This window comes from Alnus glutinosa, chromosome 9 (genome assembly GCF_958979055.1).
Source record: "Alnus glutinosa chromosome 9, dhAlnGlut1.1, whole genome shotgun sequence".
NCBI lineage: Eukaryota > Viridiplantae > Streptophyta > Magnoliopsida > Fagales > Betulaceae > Alnus > Alnus glutinosa.
This window is the reverse complement of record NC_084894.1, coordinates 16456661-16475314: the sequence shown is the minus strand read 5'-3', so window position 1 is coordinate 16475314 and position 18654 is coordinate 16456661. Positions and strand designations below refer to the sequence as shown.

Genomic DNA, 18654 nt, shown 5'->3' with positions numbered 1-18654 from the left:
CGCCATGTTGCGTGACGCCTTCGGCGTGCACGATGTTCCTGAAGCCGCAAGTACTCTTCCGCAACAAGTTGATGAAGATACGTCGTGCGAGGACGCATTGAAGTACCAAGAGCTGTTAAAGACTGCCGAGAAGCCCCTTCACCCTGGTACAAAGCACAGTAAATTGAGTGCTACTGTACACATGTACAACTTGAAGTGCGTTGGAGGTATTAGTAACAAGATTTTTTCAGACATTCTGGAATTCATCAATCAGTTGTTGCCTCCTTGCGATGAGGCATTGCCAGATAACACGTACGAGGCGAAGAAGTTCCTAAGTGGCATGGGTCTGGGGTATGAGAAGATTCCGGCGTGCCGTAACGACTGTATGTTATTCTGGAAAGACAATAAAGAATTAGATTCATGTACCGTATGTGGAGAGTCTAAGTGGAGGGCTGATACACATGTAGATGATGATGGTGAGATCATATCAGCGAGAAAAAAACGCCCGGTGAAGATCTTGAGGTGGTTTCCACTCATCCCACGGTTGCAGAGGTTATTCATGTCTGAGCATACTGCGCCCCATATGAGATGGCATGCAGAAGGCCGCACTAGGGATGGCGTATTGAGGCACCCAGCCGACGGTGAGGCATGGAGATCGTTCGACATTTTACATCCAAATTTTATGGCAGAGAGTAGAAACGTCCGGCTTGGTTTGACAGCAGATGGATTTAATCCATTTGGGAACATGAGCACATCTCACAGCACATGGCCCGTAATGCTTGTGCCGTACAATTTGCCACCTTGGATGTGCATGAAACAGTCGTCCTTCATCCTTTCCTTGGTTATCCCTGGACCGAGCTCACCAGGTATGGATATTGATGTTTACCTTCAGCCATTGATTGATGAGTTGCTGGAACTGTGGAATGTAGGGGTACGAACATTCGATGCTTCAAAGAAGGAAAATTTTATTATGCGATCTCAGTTGATGTGGACGATAAACGACTTGCCAGCGTATGCAGATTTATCAGGTTGGCCTAACAGGGGTGCGAAGGCATGTCCTTGCTGTATGCAATCGACGCGTTCTATACGCTTAAAGAACGGGTGCAAATTTTGCTATATGGGGCACAGGAGATATCTGCCGCCTGAACATCTGTGGCGGCTTAACAGGAGGACATTTGACGGTACCGAAGAATTTGCCAGCGCACCGATTGTGCCATGCGGATACGAGGTTCTCCAACAGTTGGACGGAGTTGCGTTTGGAGATGAGACCGCGGGTAAGAAGAAGAAACGGAAGAAGCGGAAGAAGGGTGCAGGGAGTTCCGATGTTATATGGAAGAAGAAAAGTATATTTTTCAGATTGCCGTATTGGAAAGACAATTTGCTTCGGCACAATCTTGATGTTATGCACATAGAGAAAAATGTCATGGACAATATACTTGGCACTATTTTGGATATAAAAGGGAAAACGAAGGACAACTTGGCAGCTCGGCTGGACTTGCAGGAAATGGGGTTGAGACCTAAGTTGCATCCGTTCACGGCCGCCAACGGTAAAACGTATATTCCCGCTGCCTGTCACACAATGTCTAGAGAGGACAAAGAAAATTTTCTGAAGGTTCTTCGAAATGTTAGGGTCCCGGACGGATACGCTTCGAACATTTCACGATGTGTTCGGCTCAAGGACCGTACAATTTCTGGCTTGAAGAGCCATGATAGCCACATACTGATGCAACAGCTTCTTCCAATTGCACTGCGTAAGTCATTGCCTGATAAAGTGGTTAGACCTCTTGTGGAGATTTCTGCATTTTTTAGAGGCATATGCTCAACAAAGCTATCACAAGAAGATATGGACCGACTGCAGGGTGACGTCTGTATCACTTTGTGCAAGCTAGAACAGATATTCCCTCCAGGGTTTTTTACCAGCATGGTCCACTTGGTTGTGCATCTTGTGCGCGAGTGTAGACTAGGCGGACCCGTGCAGTATAGATGGATGTACCCGGCAGAGAGGTAAAATTCGGCGTAATATGTAAATAAATATTTTTATTTAATTGTAATCCTAATTGACGACAATTAAATTGTCGTGTATGTGTTTAAACCAGGAGTCTGGGGAATTTCAAAAATAATGTGCGCAATAAAGCAGCTCCTGAGGGGTGCATTGCGGAGGGGTACATAGCGACCGAGCTGGTAACGTTCTGTTCAAGGTATCTGAATAACGCACCAACATTCCACAACAGACCTCAGAGGAATCCTGATGGATCCAAGGGAGCGGGCACGCGTGTTACCATGAACCGGTTGATAATGCACCAGATTCATCGTTATATTGTGTTCAACTCTGAAGAGTTTCACAATTTGCGGACGTAAGTAGTCCTAACCTTATATTTAGCAGAATTCGAGTAAAAGTATTAATAACAATTATTACATAATTGTATACGCTGAATGTAGGATGCACAAAGACGCGCTTAGGCGATCATGCACTAGGGGTCGCATTACGGAGGCTCTTATTGAAGCACAACATCATGAGCAGTTCTGCGAATGGTACCGTGCATATGTAAGGAAATAGTTGTAAATTTTAAATTGGATAAATTTATGCGGGTTCAGGATTATAACCCAATGTGATGTTTACTATTTGTAATTAAAACATAGGTCGATGGCCTGGACGATCAACGTAGGGAGGAATTGGGCCACAAGTTGGTTATGCGTTGTAGAGGGCTAAAGGAGACAGCGGTGAAGTACAACAGGTACGTGGTAAATGGAAAATTATTTCGCACGCTTGCTCATGATGTGGGAAGGAGGACTCAGAATAGCGGCGTCTGTGTTCCTACCGTTGAAGGCGAAACGTACTACGGACAGTTAACCGATATATTTGAGGTCGAGTACTATGACAGGACTACGTACGTCTTATTTAAGTGCAATTGGGCAGACCCCACAATGGACAGAGGATTCACAATAGACGAGTATGGCCTAGTGTTTGTCAACTTCAATCACCTCGTCCACAGGGGAGAACAGATTCAGGACGAGCCGTACGTGCTTACATCTCAGGTGGATCAAGTATTCTACGTAGAAGATGGAAGGAACCCAAATTGGGTTTGTGCGGTTAGGACCAAACCGCGCAACGTGTACGACGTTGGACAGGGGGATGGGAGTAATGAGGATGGTACAACCTACCATGAGTGCGTACCGCTCGTACTAGCCACTGCTGACCTACCAGATACGAATGACGAATTCGAGTACGACAGGCCCGACGTAGATCCTATTGAAGCTCCCGTGATACAATGATTGATGTATTTGTTGTGAGTATAATTAGCTTGAACTCAATACACTTGACTGATATATATATTGCTTGTACAATTCGCTTGTACTGAATACAAATTTTTATTAATTGTATAAATTTCGCTGTTCTTTAGTATGTTCATTAAAAATATATTAAAAAAACATATTCTAATTAATTTGTCTGCATTTGTTCGCAGGTATTGATGGACCAGAGACCCCCTCATTATGCGTATCGGGCACCTAGCCCACCCGTGCCCCCCATGACCACGCCCACTGTTTCGACGGCATTGTATTCTGCAGCGTGGCCACACCACCCAGACGGGCCTTATAGACCATTGTTGCCGGGTACGGTGGCCGTGCCCACGTCAGATCACGGACAGAGCAGCACAGCTGGACCTTGCAGCTCTCCATTGTCGGAGCTGCCGACATTATCTCAGATAGGGTTCACCCAACCGGGTAACGCATATCGATGGTGGCTGCGAGAAGGGATGGGGTCACAGGGTTATGCGCCGTACTTTCCGTATACGTATAGTGGACCTATGACGTGTAACCCTGATAGTGAGACGCAAGATGTAGGATTTCCACTGTCACAGACCGGGGAGATGCAGATGCCGGCTATGGGGTTGGGACAGATACCGGCACAGGCGGCGATGCCTGGCCAGATTTTGGGGCCGAGACAGATGCCAGCATCGGGGGCGAGTCAGGGCCCGGGCCCGAGACAGATGCCAGCATCGGGGGCGAGTCAGGGCCCGGGGCCGAGACGGATGCCAGCATCGGGGGCGAGTCAGGGCCCGAGGCATGTAGAGAGCCAGATGCCTTTATCTGGTGAGAGCCAGATGCCACTTTCCGGTGAGAGTCAGATGCCACTTTCCGGTGAGAGTCAGATGCCAGATGTGGGGGGGAGCCAGAGTACCCATGAGGAGGACGTTGCGATGTTGGGTACCGATCAGTTGGCCCCCGGTAGTCCCCAGGATATGGATTCAGATGATGATCAGCAGAATCCACAAGCCGGAGGGGTTGGGGAGGAGGTTGCGGGCGACCCAGCGACCCAGCACATACGGATTGAGCAGATTCGGTTGATGGGTAAGTACATATTTAGACATCCTTAAAACTCATATTCTCTTACCAAATTTTTTTTTTTTTTTTGGTTTTTAAATAAATAAATATTTGATTAGAAATTGTTTATATATATATATATATGTTCTTTAATCTTATGATTAAATTTTTAACATTAATGTTGAATATTTCTTTCATTAGGGTACAACCCAGACGGGACCATTTATTATGAGGTGATTGACGACCCAGCGAGAAACTGGGTCCTCCCGAGGGGTAAGAAGGTTGTATTGCAGTACAATGCTGCTATACAACCTGTAGGACGGGCCTGCAATCGATTTCGGCGGGCTGAGGGCAAGATGATCAGGAGTGGGTCCTACATACACATGCGGGACGAATGGGCGAAGGTAAATAGGCAGATTAAGCAGGCAATGTGGGACGCGCTGATGGTATGTCTATGAATATAATTTAATTATTTATTTGAATTAAACTTGAGATTAATGTATTTCTTGAAGTTTTTAAACCTATAAAAATGTGTTGAATGTGCAGGAGGAGTTCTATGTACCTGTATCAGTAGACGCGCGCAGGGCACAACAGGAGGCTTTATGTGATATTGGCCGTAAGCACCGCTCGTGGAAGTCGAGGTTCAAAACCAAACTACGTATTAGAGACGGTGACACGCCCGAGATTATCCGTGCGAGAATGCCGGACAATTTTTTTGGCAACTATGACGCAGAAGATGTAGAGTTCCTGCTGAGAGATTGGTGCCGTGAGCAAAAAATCGTATGTAAGCCAAGAAAATGTTGTGGTTTTTTAATAACAGTTTATTAAATTTTAGTTTTAATTTAAGTGTGTCAATGCTTACATTTTTATTTTCATGTTAAATGCGTAGGCAACCTCTGAACGGATGAAGAGGCTGCGTGAGCAGAATGACCTTCCTCATTGTACGGGATCTAAAAGTTATGCCAGATTTAATCACGAGGAGGTATGAAAATATATATGTTTATGTTATATATATTTGTTGATAATTGTTTTTATTTTTATTTATACTATTTTTATCGCTATCTGTTTCTTATATATGTCAACTGCATGACGACAGACATGTACATCTGGCACGCCCCCCACTCGCGCCGCGTCGTTCGTGAAGACCCACACAAGGAAGGACGGCACTCACGTGAACGAACGTACACGGGTCCTATGCGTATGCTACTGATTTAATTTACTATTATTTTTAAAATTATGTGTGATTTGTCATTATTCAATATATGACTTGTTCATGTTGACGACGTACAGGAGAGGATGACGCAGAGTTTATCCAGTGATCCAGCCGCCACGCAAAGCGTCTCCGCAGACACGGTGCGTTGGGCACCGAACGACGCTTACGAACAGGCGGTTGGGAGGCCTGAGTATGCAGGGAGGGTTCGGCAGGTTGGGCCGAACGTCACACCTGTTCGGGGGACATGTTTCTCATATAGGCCTCGGTCACAAGGGGGACCATCTCAGGGCACGTCTCGGGATTGGGCCGAAAACACTCGGAAGATGGAAGAGATGCAAGCGGAGCTACAGGCTGAGCGAGCGAGGAATGACCTGTTGGAGCAGCGCCTGCGACAGGTTGAGGTCTTCATGTCCTCCATAGGAGCATCAGCACCATGTCTTGGTACGCCTTCACCTGCACACGTAGGTAGTACGTCGTCTGTTAGTAGTGCATCTGCAGGTATGATTTATACTGTGTGTAGGAAAAAATTAATTTCAATTTATTTTAATTACCCCTTTAATTTTGCAAGTAATATTATATACTTTAATTGTCTATATGATTTGCAGGTAATTCGACAACGGTTGGTACGTTGTCGCCTGTTGGACGACGGCTGACCCAGCATTCCATTGTCGCTACACCTTCGCCCGCTACACCATTCCTTGCTCAGCAATCGCCGGTTGGCGATAACACGCCTGGGACGGTACCTCCTCATTCGCAGGGACGCCCTTCAGATTTGTAGATATTTTGTGTAATTAATTTTTATGTGTAAATATTTGCTTAGTTAACGAATACGTTATTAACTTATGATTTGTGTAATATTATTTTGTGTAGTTTTTCTGTAAAATCAATATTTTGTTATTTGTGGTCGGAAATAATAAAATTTGATATAACTATTAAAATTATTATACCAAATAATTTTAAATAACCAATACCAAAACTAAATTGAAGAAAAAAAATCCAAATTGGGTTTTTTATTTAATTAAATTTTTAATTTAATTAATTAATCGTATTTTTAATTTAATTTAAAAATACAATTAAATAATTAAATTAAAATTTTATTTAAAGGAAAAATTCGATTTGGATTTTTTTTAAAAAAATATAACCAATTTGACACGTGTATCTAAATACACGTGTCAAAACAAGTTGACACGTGTATTGAGATACACGTGTCAAATTTGACACGTGTATCGCAATACACGTGTCAAAGTGTTTTGACACGAGTATTTAAAATACTCGTGTCAAACGGTTTGACACGTGTATCTTAATACACGTGTCAAAACACTTTGACACGTGTATTGAGATACACGTGTCAAATTTGACACGTGTATCTCAATACACGTGTCAACTTGTACACTTAATGTCGTGCACATTTGACACGCGTCTTACGCGTGTCAAAGTGCACGTGTCTAAATGTTTGACACGTGTACAGCACTGTACACGTGTCAAAATGCACGTGTCAAAGTGCATACATTTTTGTAGTGTTTAAAGCATTTTCCCGTCTCCTCCTTCCTGCTCACCACTAATATCTCATCATCATCATCTCCACTGCTTCTAGTTCTAGGTAGGTTTCCCATTTCAACATCATCTTCATGAACTCTGAATAAAAACATATAATTAAACTGAAATTCTATTTGAAATGATCGATCATGTCAAAAAAATAAGGGAATCGAGGAAACACCTTTGCAACCTTGAATTACTGTGGCCCATCGTGATGTTGATCATCCAAAAGTATTGCCGATGGACGTTGACCAACCTAGAATGAGTACGTTGAAGCCAAAAGAGAAGCGCTTCTATATATGACTTCTTCTAGCTAGCATGAAGCATTTGTAAGTTATTTAAATAAAAATGAGTCGACTCTTCTGTTAGACACGCGCCATCCAGCTGTGTTTCCCGTCATTTTCCGACCCTACTGCCTGGAGCTTCGGCCGCGTGGTCCACCGGAGATCGGCGCGTGGTCCTCACGCGCTAGAGAGTTTTTACGCTATGACTGCGCGTGAAGGCCACGCTCCGTCGTTTTAAGCTGTGCTTGTCGGCGCTTAGGGTCTACGGCGTCGGATCTGCTGCTGGGTGCTTCCGGTGTCGGCGCATGTTCTACACGCTCCGCCGCTCCGGCGGAGTGTTGGCCATTTCTCCACTGCCGTCGTCCTGCTTTGGATGCTTCTGCTGTTGTGTTGTGCATTCTTTTGTTTCTCCAGTAGAGACTGTCTTTGTATTGCTTAAATTTTACTGGAATTTTAGTGGCTAAATGCTAGATAGGCTCTCTTTTATTTTGAGAGTGCGTTATTGTAAAGAGAAGCCCCAATATAATTCTTGTAAGGTTTGAGTTTCTGCTAAGGCAGCTATTTTTTAAGTCAGATCCTTCTGGCTTAGAGTTGTAGGGGTCTTGTACCTCCTTTTCATGATGTAAGCCTTTGGGCTTTTTCAGCAATATATTGGGTAGCACATGCTACTTTGTTTCAAAAAAAAAAAAAAAAAAAAGAAAAGAGAGTCGATTCCATCATGAAGCTGTCCGGATTATGCCACCTTTTAAGGCCAAAAGTAACACACGTGACCGGCCAATACCAAATGCACACTTGTCTACGTATCATTAGTATATATATCTCTATAGGTAATTCCGTAATTACCAATTACATTAATAGCTAAAGTAAGGTTAGAAACTACAACTTTATTTTACAATTTCACAACCTTAAAAACTACATTTTTGTCTCCCAATTTAAAAATGTTGAATTTCCTGTCAAAACACTTTTATTCAATGGAGTTGAAATTCATAATGTCAACGAATCCTGTAATTAAGTTTATCTTATTAAATTCGTAGTAGTTGAGGCCGTTAAATATAGCAAAGAGTTCCAGTATGCACGCGGCGAGTCATTCACAAGATACACCTGCTCTATAAAAGCTTGAATTTCATTTATTCCATTCACATATGGTGCAGGTACGAGGTTTATTTAATATTAACAGAGAGATAGAGATAGAGAAAGGAGGGGGGTGATGCGGGAAGTGCCGTCTGCGAGAGATCTAGTGATGAATGCATGCACGATTCTTACTATCTGCAGGGACGAACTTTAGAACGGAGCCTTCTGTTTGTCCAAAATATATACGTCGCGAACTTTAGACGTGATGATTTTCGTAATTAATTGTTATAGAATATATAAAAATTTTCCAAAATTAAAAATACTATCATTTAATTTTTTGTATCTTTCTTGAAGGATTTAGCATGGTATCTACTAAGTTATTCTTCAAGAAAGCATAAAACTATGTAAATCGACAAACACACAACGCTGGAACATGGCATCAATTTGAGTTGTCTTCAAGTTGATTAAACCAAAAACCTGTTATGAAGTTCTTTCGTTACTCTATTATGCATGGGACTCAGTCATCCAAATTGAGTTAAATAACAAATTTATATCACATGCATGTGATTATTAAGCATAAACATGCGAGGAATTCAAAAAAACCAGAAATAATCAATTAAGAATCACAAATAGTTGTTGGAAGGCATGTGACGACCCTTTTTTTTTTTTTTTATTTGAAACATACAAATGAGTCATCACAGTGGCATGATTATATGTCACTGAGCCAATACATAATACACATTCCTTAACATGCACCTAATATATCAGAGTAATACATCATAAATACAAACAGCGGAATACAAAATCTAATTACGGAAGTCAACATCATAAATACAAACTGTCCATTACGCAAAAGAGTCAATTAACGTCTATCTATTTAAGGCTTATGCATAGATTATACATAACAAAAGAATGGTTATCATCTAAGTGTTCCAAGTCACACTAGCTATATGCAAAATATACATCAAAAGAGACTATCCAAGTCTGACACCCCTACGACTCAAGCAATAAGCTTTAGTCGTAGTACTCCAAGTAGTTTGCAACGAAATCATCCCCCGCATCACAAGTACCTGCATCCAAAGAAGCTTCATCTATATGGTTGTGGTGATAGCCACATTCGTATACATAAAAGTGTGAGTTCACCACCTCGATAAGAAATACTGAGGCCTCAGTGATATAAGACTCACTAAATAAACAATGCACACAAACATATATACATGCAAGATTCAATAATGTTATTCTCAAATCATTAAGTTCACATAACAACACATCATCAAGTACAAGTCACACTGTTCATCACACTCTTATATCTTATCACAATTTCCAATACAATATACCACACGTGCTATAAGCAATACCCCGGACTTACCAACTCCGCAACTAGGAGCAACAACCCTAGGATTACGCATCAAACTCAAAAATATCAACTCACATGTGCTAGAGCTACAACTCTAGGCTTACCATTAACACCACTCGTAAAGCGACAACCTACAGGGCACACATCTCACGAGTGCTAGAGCTACGACTCTAGACTTACCTCATTACCGCCCGTAAAGCTACGACCAGCAGAGCACACATCTCACGAGTGCTAGAGCTACGACTCTAGACTTACCTCAATATTGCCCGTAAAGCTACGACCTGTAGGGCACACATCTCACGAGTGCTAGAGTTACGACTCTAGACTTACCTTAATACTACCCGTAAAGCTACGACCCACAGGGCACACATATCAGCCTAGAGCTACAATCCTTTGGCCTTCCAACTCACAAGTGCTAGGAGCTACAACTCTAGACTTACATTGACACATCTGTAAGGCTACAACTCCCAGGGCACACCACTCAACCAAGAGCCACAACCTTATGGTCTACCACTGTAACAGATGCTACAACACTGGAATTATCATCTATCAACTACCAAGTTCTCATTATACCAAAGTATCTACACCATATCCATATTATTACACATGTATTCCCAAACATCTTTCTTTCAACACATACCACATTCCACAACAAAATCACATTTAACACATAATCTCATACTACTCAATCCATCAATCCAACTTCATGTTATTCAACCCCAAGCAACTTTAAGCATATCAATATAAACTTATCATCACAATTCTCAATCCAATATCTCAGAACTCAATCACATATATTTTAATCCACAATTCCATAATCATAAATACAACAAAATATCATCAACATCAACTTATCATCACAATTCTCAGTCCAATATATCACAACTCAATCACATATATTTTTATCAACAAATTCAATAATCATAAATACAAGCAAATATCATCATCATCCATTTATCATCACAATTCTCAATCCAATATATTACAACTCAATCACATATATTTTTATCAACAAATTCCATAATCATAAATACAACCAAATATCATCAACATCCTTTTATCATCACAAGTCTCAATCCAATAATTCACTACACAATCACATATATTTTTATCAACAATTTTCATAATCATAAATACAACCAAATATCATCACAATTCTCAATCCAATAATTCACTACACAATCACATATATTTTTATCAACAATTTTCTTAATCATAAATACAACCAAATATCATCACAATTCTCAATCCAATAATTCGCACAATCATATATATTTTTATCAACAATTCCATAACCATAAATACAGCTAAATATTATCAAAATGTAAATATAAGTTTATAGGGTTCCTTAGTGAGAAGAATACTCACCTTGGCTGGATTGGACTCATGACTCAAATATCCTCCACATTCAAGTTACCTTGAACTCATCGTTAGAAAACAATTGAAGTCTCCACCTTACGTGCCTACAAACATATATGATATTAGACTGAGTTATTGAACTCTATACTCTATACTCACACGTCGCATTACCCGCTTCTAAAGCTAACTAGGTACCTTAAGCTATTATTAAGTTTACCATTTGTTCTTGGTTCATATTTTATTCCGCTTAATAATAAGATGTATTTACTATTTTGTTTGCCTACTTATTGTTATTAAGTCACATCATCATAATTAATCCTTTTTATGGCTTATTGCTTATTTACTTAGAGCATTATTTATCGGACTCATACACATGTATATGTATATATATAAATATAGAATGCTTACTAAGTTAAGCACATCTCCAATACACTTAGTTATTTTATATTGTTCTATTACTCTTTATACATTAATTCATTCTCATGCCTTTTCTAATATCCAAACCAAACAAAGCTCTTAGACATAACCAAATACACCTAGATAACATTCCATTCTCTATTTCAACTGCATTAGACATTTACACTAAAGGATCTAAACACATTAGCTTTTTAATTACTTACTTTCCTTATCTCATTTCTCATTCTCCACCTAGTACCAAGATGAGGACTTTGATCATTGATTGACAACACATTCCCTACACATCTAAATGAACCATAACAAAGAATCCAACTTTAGTCAATTCAACCTTATCCAACATATACTCAAAATCCTCATTTACATATCAAGGCCAACTTCTATCTCAAGTGGGAATAACCCCATATCTTCTACGAAAATCTCATAACAATTATCATCATTAAACCACCATTTACTCTCAAAATTCCATATACCTCTTAATCCAATTTTCACCAAAGCCTAATATCTATTCATCAATTTTCTATGAAAATCAACTCTCAACAACCTACATGGAAACTAAAATCTTATATATTGCATAATATAACACAATTCCATTACATACCACACTTCCATCACTTAAGTAATAGACCTAGACTCCACCTTATTACTAAACAGCAATGTTTAATAGAAAACAATGAATATCTTATCAAACTCAACTCTTAAATCAGCCACCTAATCCATGTATAACAAATTCGATTATTACCCACTTACACGGCTATTACTCTAAATCAGAATTTCAACTAACATAAGCATCCACCAAGCAAAGCCCCAAGCTCCTGTTATGTACCTTTCTTGGATTTGTGTATATTTTGGGATTTTTGTATGGAAATGAGATTGGAATGATGAATAATGGATTGAAGATGAGGAAATAAGAACAAGATAATGGGCTATTCGAGATGCCCAAGTCTCAAAGTTGATTTGAGAACAACCGGATCTGAAACGTAACCTTCGGTTGAGTCTCCAACGGCAGAGGCCGTTGTCGTTGAACATCCAGGAGCTCGATCGTCGGGGTTGGTTTGAAAACCGTAGCGTTGACGACGCCATGCTGATTTAGATCGGCAAAGGTTTCCGCCGCTTGCTCGATGACGCTCCCGAATGGTGTAGGTAGGGTCTTGCTCTGCGCCTCTGTGTCACAAAAACTCAGACCCGGTGTTGCAGTTTTTATTTGCTCAGTTATTGCGTCGTCTATCTCAATATTGTGCACAATCGCAATAAGATTGTTCCATTTACACTCCAATTGGCGTGTGTGTTCCACTGTGAGTGTCATAGTTTCCTGCATTTGGCCCAAAAACTCCAACGCCTTTCGGAGTAATGGTGCTTGCTGGTGCCACAGAGCTGCCATGGTATATTTTGGTGTTTGTTTTTGGGTGTTGGATCGGAAAAAGAAAAAAAAAATTTGGTGGTAAGAAAGGAGAAGGCGGAAGCTATGGGTGAGAAAGAATGGCTTTGATACCAATTGTTATGTACCTTTCTTGGATTTGTGTATATTTTGGGATTTTTGTATGGAAATGAGATTGGAATGATGAATAATGGATTGAAGATGAGGAAATAAGAACAAGATAATGGGCTATTCGAGATGCCCAAGTCTCCAAGTTGATTTGAGAACAACCATTCTCCTAAAGGAATCAATTTCTGTAATATTCATTTCATGCATTTCTTTACAAACTTGGTTTCCTTTTATAGACTCTAAAAGCATATTCTAGAAGCAATATCCTAACTAATTCTCCCTAGCTAATTTACCTATTTACCCCTATATTATATATTCCTAGAATACCCCTATATTATATCACTTACAGAATCAAGATCCAAACCTGGAGGCTTTGTTAGCATTAGCAACCCAAATGGTAAACATACTGGAGGACCTCATCAATAGAGTATTGGTGAATTGAAGGAATGCCGAAGACTAGCATGACGTACTTTAACTCAGGGAAGGAGAGTGGTACCCCAAAATGACGAACAAGGAGAGAGAAAAATCATCTCAAAGGAGAAGCCAAATAATCAGGAGTATTGTTTGGATTTGTATTCTAAGGTTAATGTTGACCGAAAATAGAGATTTTATTTTGAGTGTTTTGTGTGGGGATACCCAATAGGTATTATTGGAGTTTGGTTTTGGCCTTTTGATATTTGTTGATGTCATGGCCCTTGATTGAAGTTGATTTTTGGATTCTTTTCTGTGGCGGCCGTGTGATCTATGGGTTGGATTGTGATTTCTCTTGGGGTCACGGTAAGTAATGGAGCTGTAAGGGATATAATATAGGGGTAAATAGGTAAATTAGCTAGGGAGAATTAGTTAGGATATTACTTCTAGAATATACTTTTAGAGTCTATAAAAGGAAACCAAGTTTGTAAAGAAATGCATGAAATGAATATTACAGAAATTGATTCCCTTAGGAGAATGGTTGTTCTCAAATCAACTTGGAGACTTGGGCATCTCGAATAGCCCATTATCTTGTTCTTATTTCCTCATCTTCAATCCATTATTCATCATTCCAATCTCATTTCCATACAAAAATCCCAAAATATACACAAATCCAAGAAAGGTACATAACAGATTCCTTACAGTTCCAGCTTCATTGTTGACAACATTCTCAACGACATCCTTATCGATCTTGCTGTGTGTAATTGATACCATCTAAATTGGAACCACATGTGTCAAAAGTAAGCAAGGGATTACATCCCTAACAATCTAACTTAAGTAAAAGACTGACTCTACTCGACCGAAATGTGACTTCCCATTACCCCACTAAGTCTAACCTAATGCTATAGCTCCTACGAGTCTACAAAAGTTTATAACCTTTGCTCAGATACCTTTTGTAATGACCCAAGGAAAAACGATAGCCACATTTGTGCTAACATCCCAAATGACTAGTCAATTTGGAGCTTTTCCTAGAATCCCTTATAAAGCTCAGTTTCACTTAGTAACTAGGCAATGTGGGACTTAGCACCCATAAGGACGTCATCGTCAGGGTCACGTCATGCGGTGCTCCAGTACCACATGACCTGGTGTTACTAGGTAGCTTTGATACTAAAACTGTAACGCTTCCAAACCGCTAGGGTTAGGTTCATCCATTTTTTTACAGAAAACCGCAAAGATTCATAAGGTCTGCCAGATAACCTAGCTAATATGCTGAATTAAATAAATTACTAGAACAATAATTTTAATCTCAAAGCTTCAATAAATGTAGAAATGAGTATTTCGAAAAGAATAATTATGTTCGATACAATAAATGAAAATCCAAGGTAAAACTAAATTTATTATGCTGGTGCACTTATTAAGGTAAATGAAATGCAATGTCCTAATGCTAGCCTAGATCCCATTCCGGCCGCCTAGGTCTCTCAGCTCATAACTTGAAAACAAAAACAAAATAAGGGGTGAGCGAGAAATGCTCAGTAAGGTAACCCTCAACCATAAAACGATTGAGTTAAATTCATTTTCTTCAAAACGATTATTAAAACACACTTGAAATCTAAATTTCCAAAATACAAATATAAGTTCGGCATTTTGCTTAAAGCATAAAATTACTGGTTGATAAATAAAACTTCTCATAATTAGGGCCCATGTATACTATTACGCCCTGTGTTCTTAGGGTTGCGCGGTCTTTGCTATGACCATGGTAGGTAACTGTAGCCGCAAGCCTGCCTCGCCAGCATAATTAATCAAAGTCCACTTAGCATGACCTAGAGACGGATTACCGCCTTCTCAACATCCTTTAGCGGGTGCGCTTCCATCTCAAGCAACGATACCCAGCTTAATCCTCTGTGACTCTCTGTGAATATCTTTGGGGCCAAAATAATAGTATCCTTCACACGTGCATCATTTATAAAAATCTTTCTCCTTCTCATAAATTATTCTTATTCATTTCACTATGCTTGGTAACTCTTGAGACAATGTGTGGGAGGGTTTTTACACTCTTCTTTTCATTAATTTCAAAAAGTAGTAACTTCCCGTCTTGGGAACCAAATAAGCAATTTACTATAATTGGAAAGTCATTTACAACTAAAGTTTTCCTTAAAACCACTGATTTCAAGAATATCATTTCTACTAACAACTTTTATCTCAAAAATATTTTAAAACAATCCTTCATGCTTCAATGTAAATTTGAAATAGCAGACACCTGAATCGATAAAACTTAACTATGTCAGCCTTAGGCTAAAATACACATCTTAAATAGAATCGGACCTAACGCATCTCGGCTTTCCGATCTCTACCTATATCATGATTATAGGTGTTTTATTGTTATTAGAAAATTATGAAACAATAATTGAGAGTACTGTATGTTTTGGGTTTCATGAAACTCTTATATCATAATCATAAAAATATGATATTAGTTCACTGTGAAAAATGTTCTTAAAAGAATATTAATCGTTCAAGTCAAAATCAAGAAAATAGATAAGATATTGAAATGTTATTGGTTGTTAAAGAAGCTCCATAAAAGAAATACGATAGGAAATTATCAAAAGAAAAGTTTATGACTCTTCTAATCACCCTCTGAATGGAAATTGATAGCTTTGCTTTATAATAGCGAAAAGCTTGACTCATCTGTGTTATGGTTACTCACAGAAAAGAACAAGAAAAATAAGCTCTTGATACGATTCGCATTTCGGTCGCAGCAATAGTGAAAACAAAACAAAGATTCAATAAGGTTGATGGTTTGCAGTAAGTGAAATGAAAAGGAAAAGGGAAAGAAACAACATCCTGTATAATGCTACATAGATGTGAAGAGACAAAAGAAGAAAAGAAAACAACAATTAAATCCCATGATGCTACGGCTATCATGGCCAGAAAAGAAAAGAGGAAAAATTTTATAAGGGGACGAGACCTGCTGTTGAGAAGAAAGAACAAAAGTGAGGGATCTACACAACAAGACAATCAGGCGTGTGCTGTCCGAACAGAACCAAAAGAAAAGAAAGATAAAAAAAAAAAAACAAATATGAAAGCTATACCTCCTACGTTTTACTGCTAGAAGAGAAAAAGAAACAGAGAAATGATAAGGCTAATGTAAATAGTAGGTGGGAAGAAGGAAAAGACAAAACAAAAAGAACCCAAGAAGTACTTGGTCGTGAGGTTGGTGAGTACTTGCTGTCAAAAGAAATAACAAGAGAAAAGACAAGAAACTTTAAAGTCAATTCATATGGAGATATGGAAATCAACAAAAATAAAAACAGAAAAGTTATAGGGGAGCTATAGGCAGGTGACGTCGGTAGAAGGAAAGGAAAATATACCTGCAGCAATTTCTGGTTAGAAACAGAGAGATTGCGGTCGGGTCATCTTGCAAGAGAGGGATAGGGAGATGGTTTATGCGAAAATTTATGAGATGAGAAGAGTGAACGACGGCAAAAGGATGTATTTATAAGGCTTAGGGTTCATCTTATTATTTTCTCCTACCATTAGGGTTTAGATGAAATGAGGGATATTTTTAATATAGTAAAATTAAAATAACAATAATGGATAAAATTCTGTAAATGCTTGAAAATTCTTATTTAAAACAATTCTTGTCTCTTTTTAGATTTGGGAAAAATTAAATTGTGCGACCATATTAAAATTCTTTAAATGTAGCTTCTAAAATTTTTCTTTGACATTTAATTATTCATTGATCAATATTTTGAGAAATTAATGAAGTTTAAAATTTTGTTCTCTAAAAAAAAATTAATTGTCTATGGCTACTGAAAGTACATAAATCTTCCTAAAGGAATATCAGGATCGTTACACTAAATGGAGTCGTTTTGATGAAAACGGCTCAAAATTAGTTAGAGCCGTTTTAGTTAAAAATGGCTAAAATTAGAGTCATTTTTTTTAAAACGGTTCTAACAAAAACGGCTCAAAAAGTCGTTTTTTTTTTTTTTTTTTTTTTTGGGTAGTGAGAAGAGTTCAAGTTCTACGAGTCTCGTATACGACCAACTCCGCCACTTCTCTCTGTCGTTCAAGCAATAAGAAGTGTTAGATAGGTTGTACAAGCATATTTAGCTTATGTTCAAGCTAAGCATGAAGTCAAGTCAAAGTTGGAAGACATTCCGATAGTACATCACTATCCAAATGTTTTCGCAAAAGTCATAGGATTGCCTCTGGATTGGGAAATTGAGTTCACCATTGATTTAGTACAGAGAACTCAACCTATTCACAAGGCACCGTATGTACCATATGACTCCGATAGAGTTGAGCAAGTTAAAGGAGCAACTTCAAGAGTTGCTAGACCATGGTTTCATCTGTCCAAGTGTGTCACTATAGGGAGCGCCAATGTTGTTTATGAAGACGAAAGACGGGTCTATGCGGCTGTGCATAGATTGCTGTGACTTTAATCGAGTAACCATTGTAATGCCCCGCCCTAAATTCAAGGGCGGGGTGGGAAATTTAAATCAATGAACCACGAAACACTACCTCTATATCTTGAATAAATCAATGCAGAAGAAAACATGATAATGACTTCTACCTATAAATCAACTTTATAAATATTTCAATAAATATAACCAGTGCTTCTATATCATTAGTCAACGACAACACAACATAAATACAATCAATATGTACAAGTCGCATAGTATTTTCCAAAGTGTTAGTAATGTATTGTAGGGTGTACAACTGGTTGCGGTAGCGGTTATTTGCTAATAACCGCTACCACAACCGGAGTCCCTGGTTATTCCTATTTTAACAACCGCAACCACAATCAGTCTACCGGTTACGATTTTGACAAACCCCCGGTTATTCAGTTATTTTAAACCGGTTATTAACCGAATAACCGGTTTCTTTATTGTTAAATTTTTCAATTTTTTATTTTTTATTTAAAAAAATATCCAATATTTTTGGTACTAAACGCATGTCCCTTATTTCTGCTTGCAGGCTTGCTGGTCCTCCTGAAGTTTTTCGCGTAGTTCATCCACCTGAGAAATTAATAACATGACGTATACTTGTGCAAGATCTCTTTGTCGTCCTCAATTTCCATCTCCATCTAGACATAAGTCACATGATCAATAAAGCGCATGACATAACTATCATAGATTCAATTGCACTCCATTAACTCAAAATCAGTCCAGACATGTATATCACAACATGGGAAATTAAGATTCCGTAAGGTGGTATATATATA

At 38.9% G+C, this 18654-nt stretch overlaps 1 protein-coding gene and 1 long non-coding RNA gene across 3 annotated transcripts; one reads left to right on the top strand and one right to left on the bottom strand.

Moving 5' to 3' along the window:
• Positions 1-630: 630 nt before the first annotated feature.
• On the top strand, positions 631-6418 carry LOC133877245 (uncharacterized). Of its 2 annotated transcripts, XM_062315486.1 has the most exons (8): positions 3121-3266; positions 3444-4329; positions 4504-4748; positions 4849-5082; positions 5192-5284; positions 5399-5500; positions 5593-6013; positions 6121-6418. In XM_062315486.1, exons 1-8 carry the CDS (start codon positions 3249-3251, stop codon positions 6291-6293), a joined length of 2172 nt encoding a protein of 723 aa, XP_062171470.1. In that variant the 5' UTR covers positions 3121-3248; the 3' UTR covers positions 6294-6418. The 2 variants fall into 2 exon arrangements, with proteins under 2 accessions (XP_062171469.1, XP_062171470.1); XM_062315485.1 differs by lacking the exons at positions 4504-4748; positions 4849-5082; positions 5192-5284; ... (1 more) ...; positions 5593-6013; positions 6121-6418 and adding exons at positions 631-1983; positions 2076-2333; positions 2419-2524 and having other exon boundaries at positions 2620-3266; positions 3444-3582.
• A 2803-nt stretch (positions 6419-9221) lies between these two features.
• Positions 9222-16933, bottom strand: LOC133876996 (uncharacterized). The gene is made up of 3 exons (XR_009901631.1): positions 16799-16933; positions 11132-11226; positions 9222-9476 (listed from the first exon to the last, which is right to left on the bottom strand). It is a non-coding gene; the product is annotated as an uncharacterized LOC133876996 (long non-coding RNA).
• Between the last annotated feature and the right edge of the window lie 1721 nt (positions 16934-18654).

Coding starts and splice junctions, on each gene's coding strand:
- LOC133877245 (XM_062315485.1), top strand. CDS start 662: ATGGCAGAGAGTAGAAACGTCCGGCTTGGTTTGACAGCAGATGGATTT. Junction 1,984..2,075: donor TGGATGTACCCGGCAGAGAG/GTAAAATTCGGC, acceptor TGTTTAAACCAG/GAGTCTGGGGAATTTCAAAA. Junction 2,334..2,418: donor GAGTTTCACAATTTGCGGAC/GTAAGTAGTCCT, acceptor CGCTGAATGTAG/GATGCACAAAGACGCGCTTA.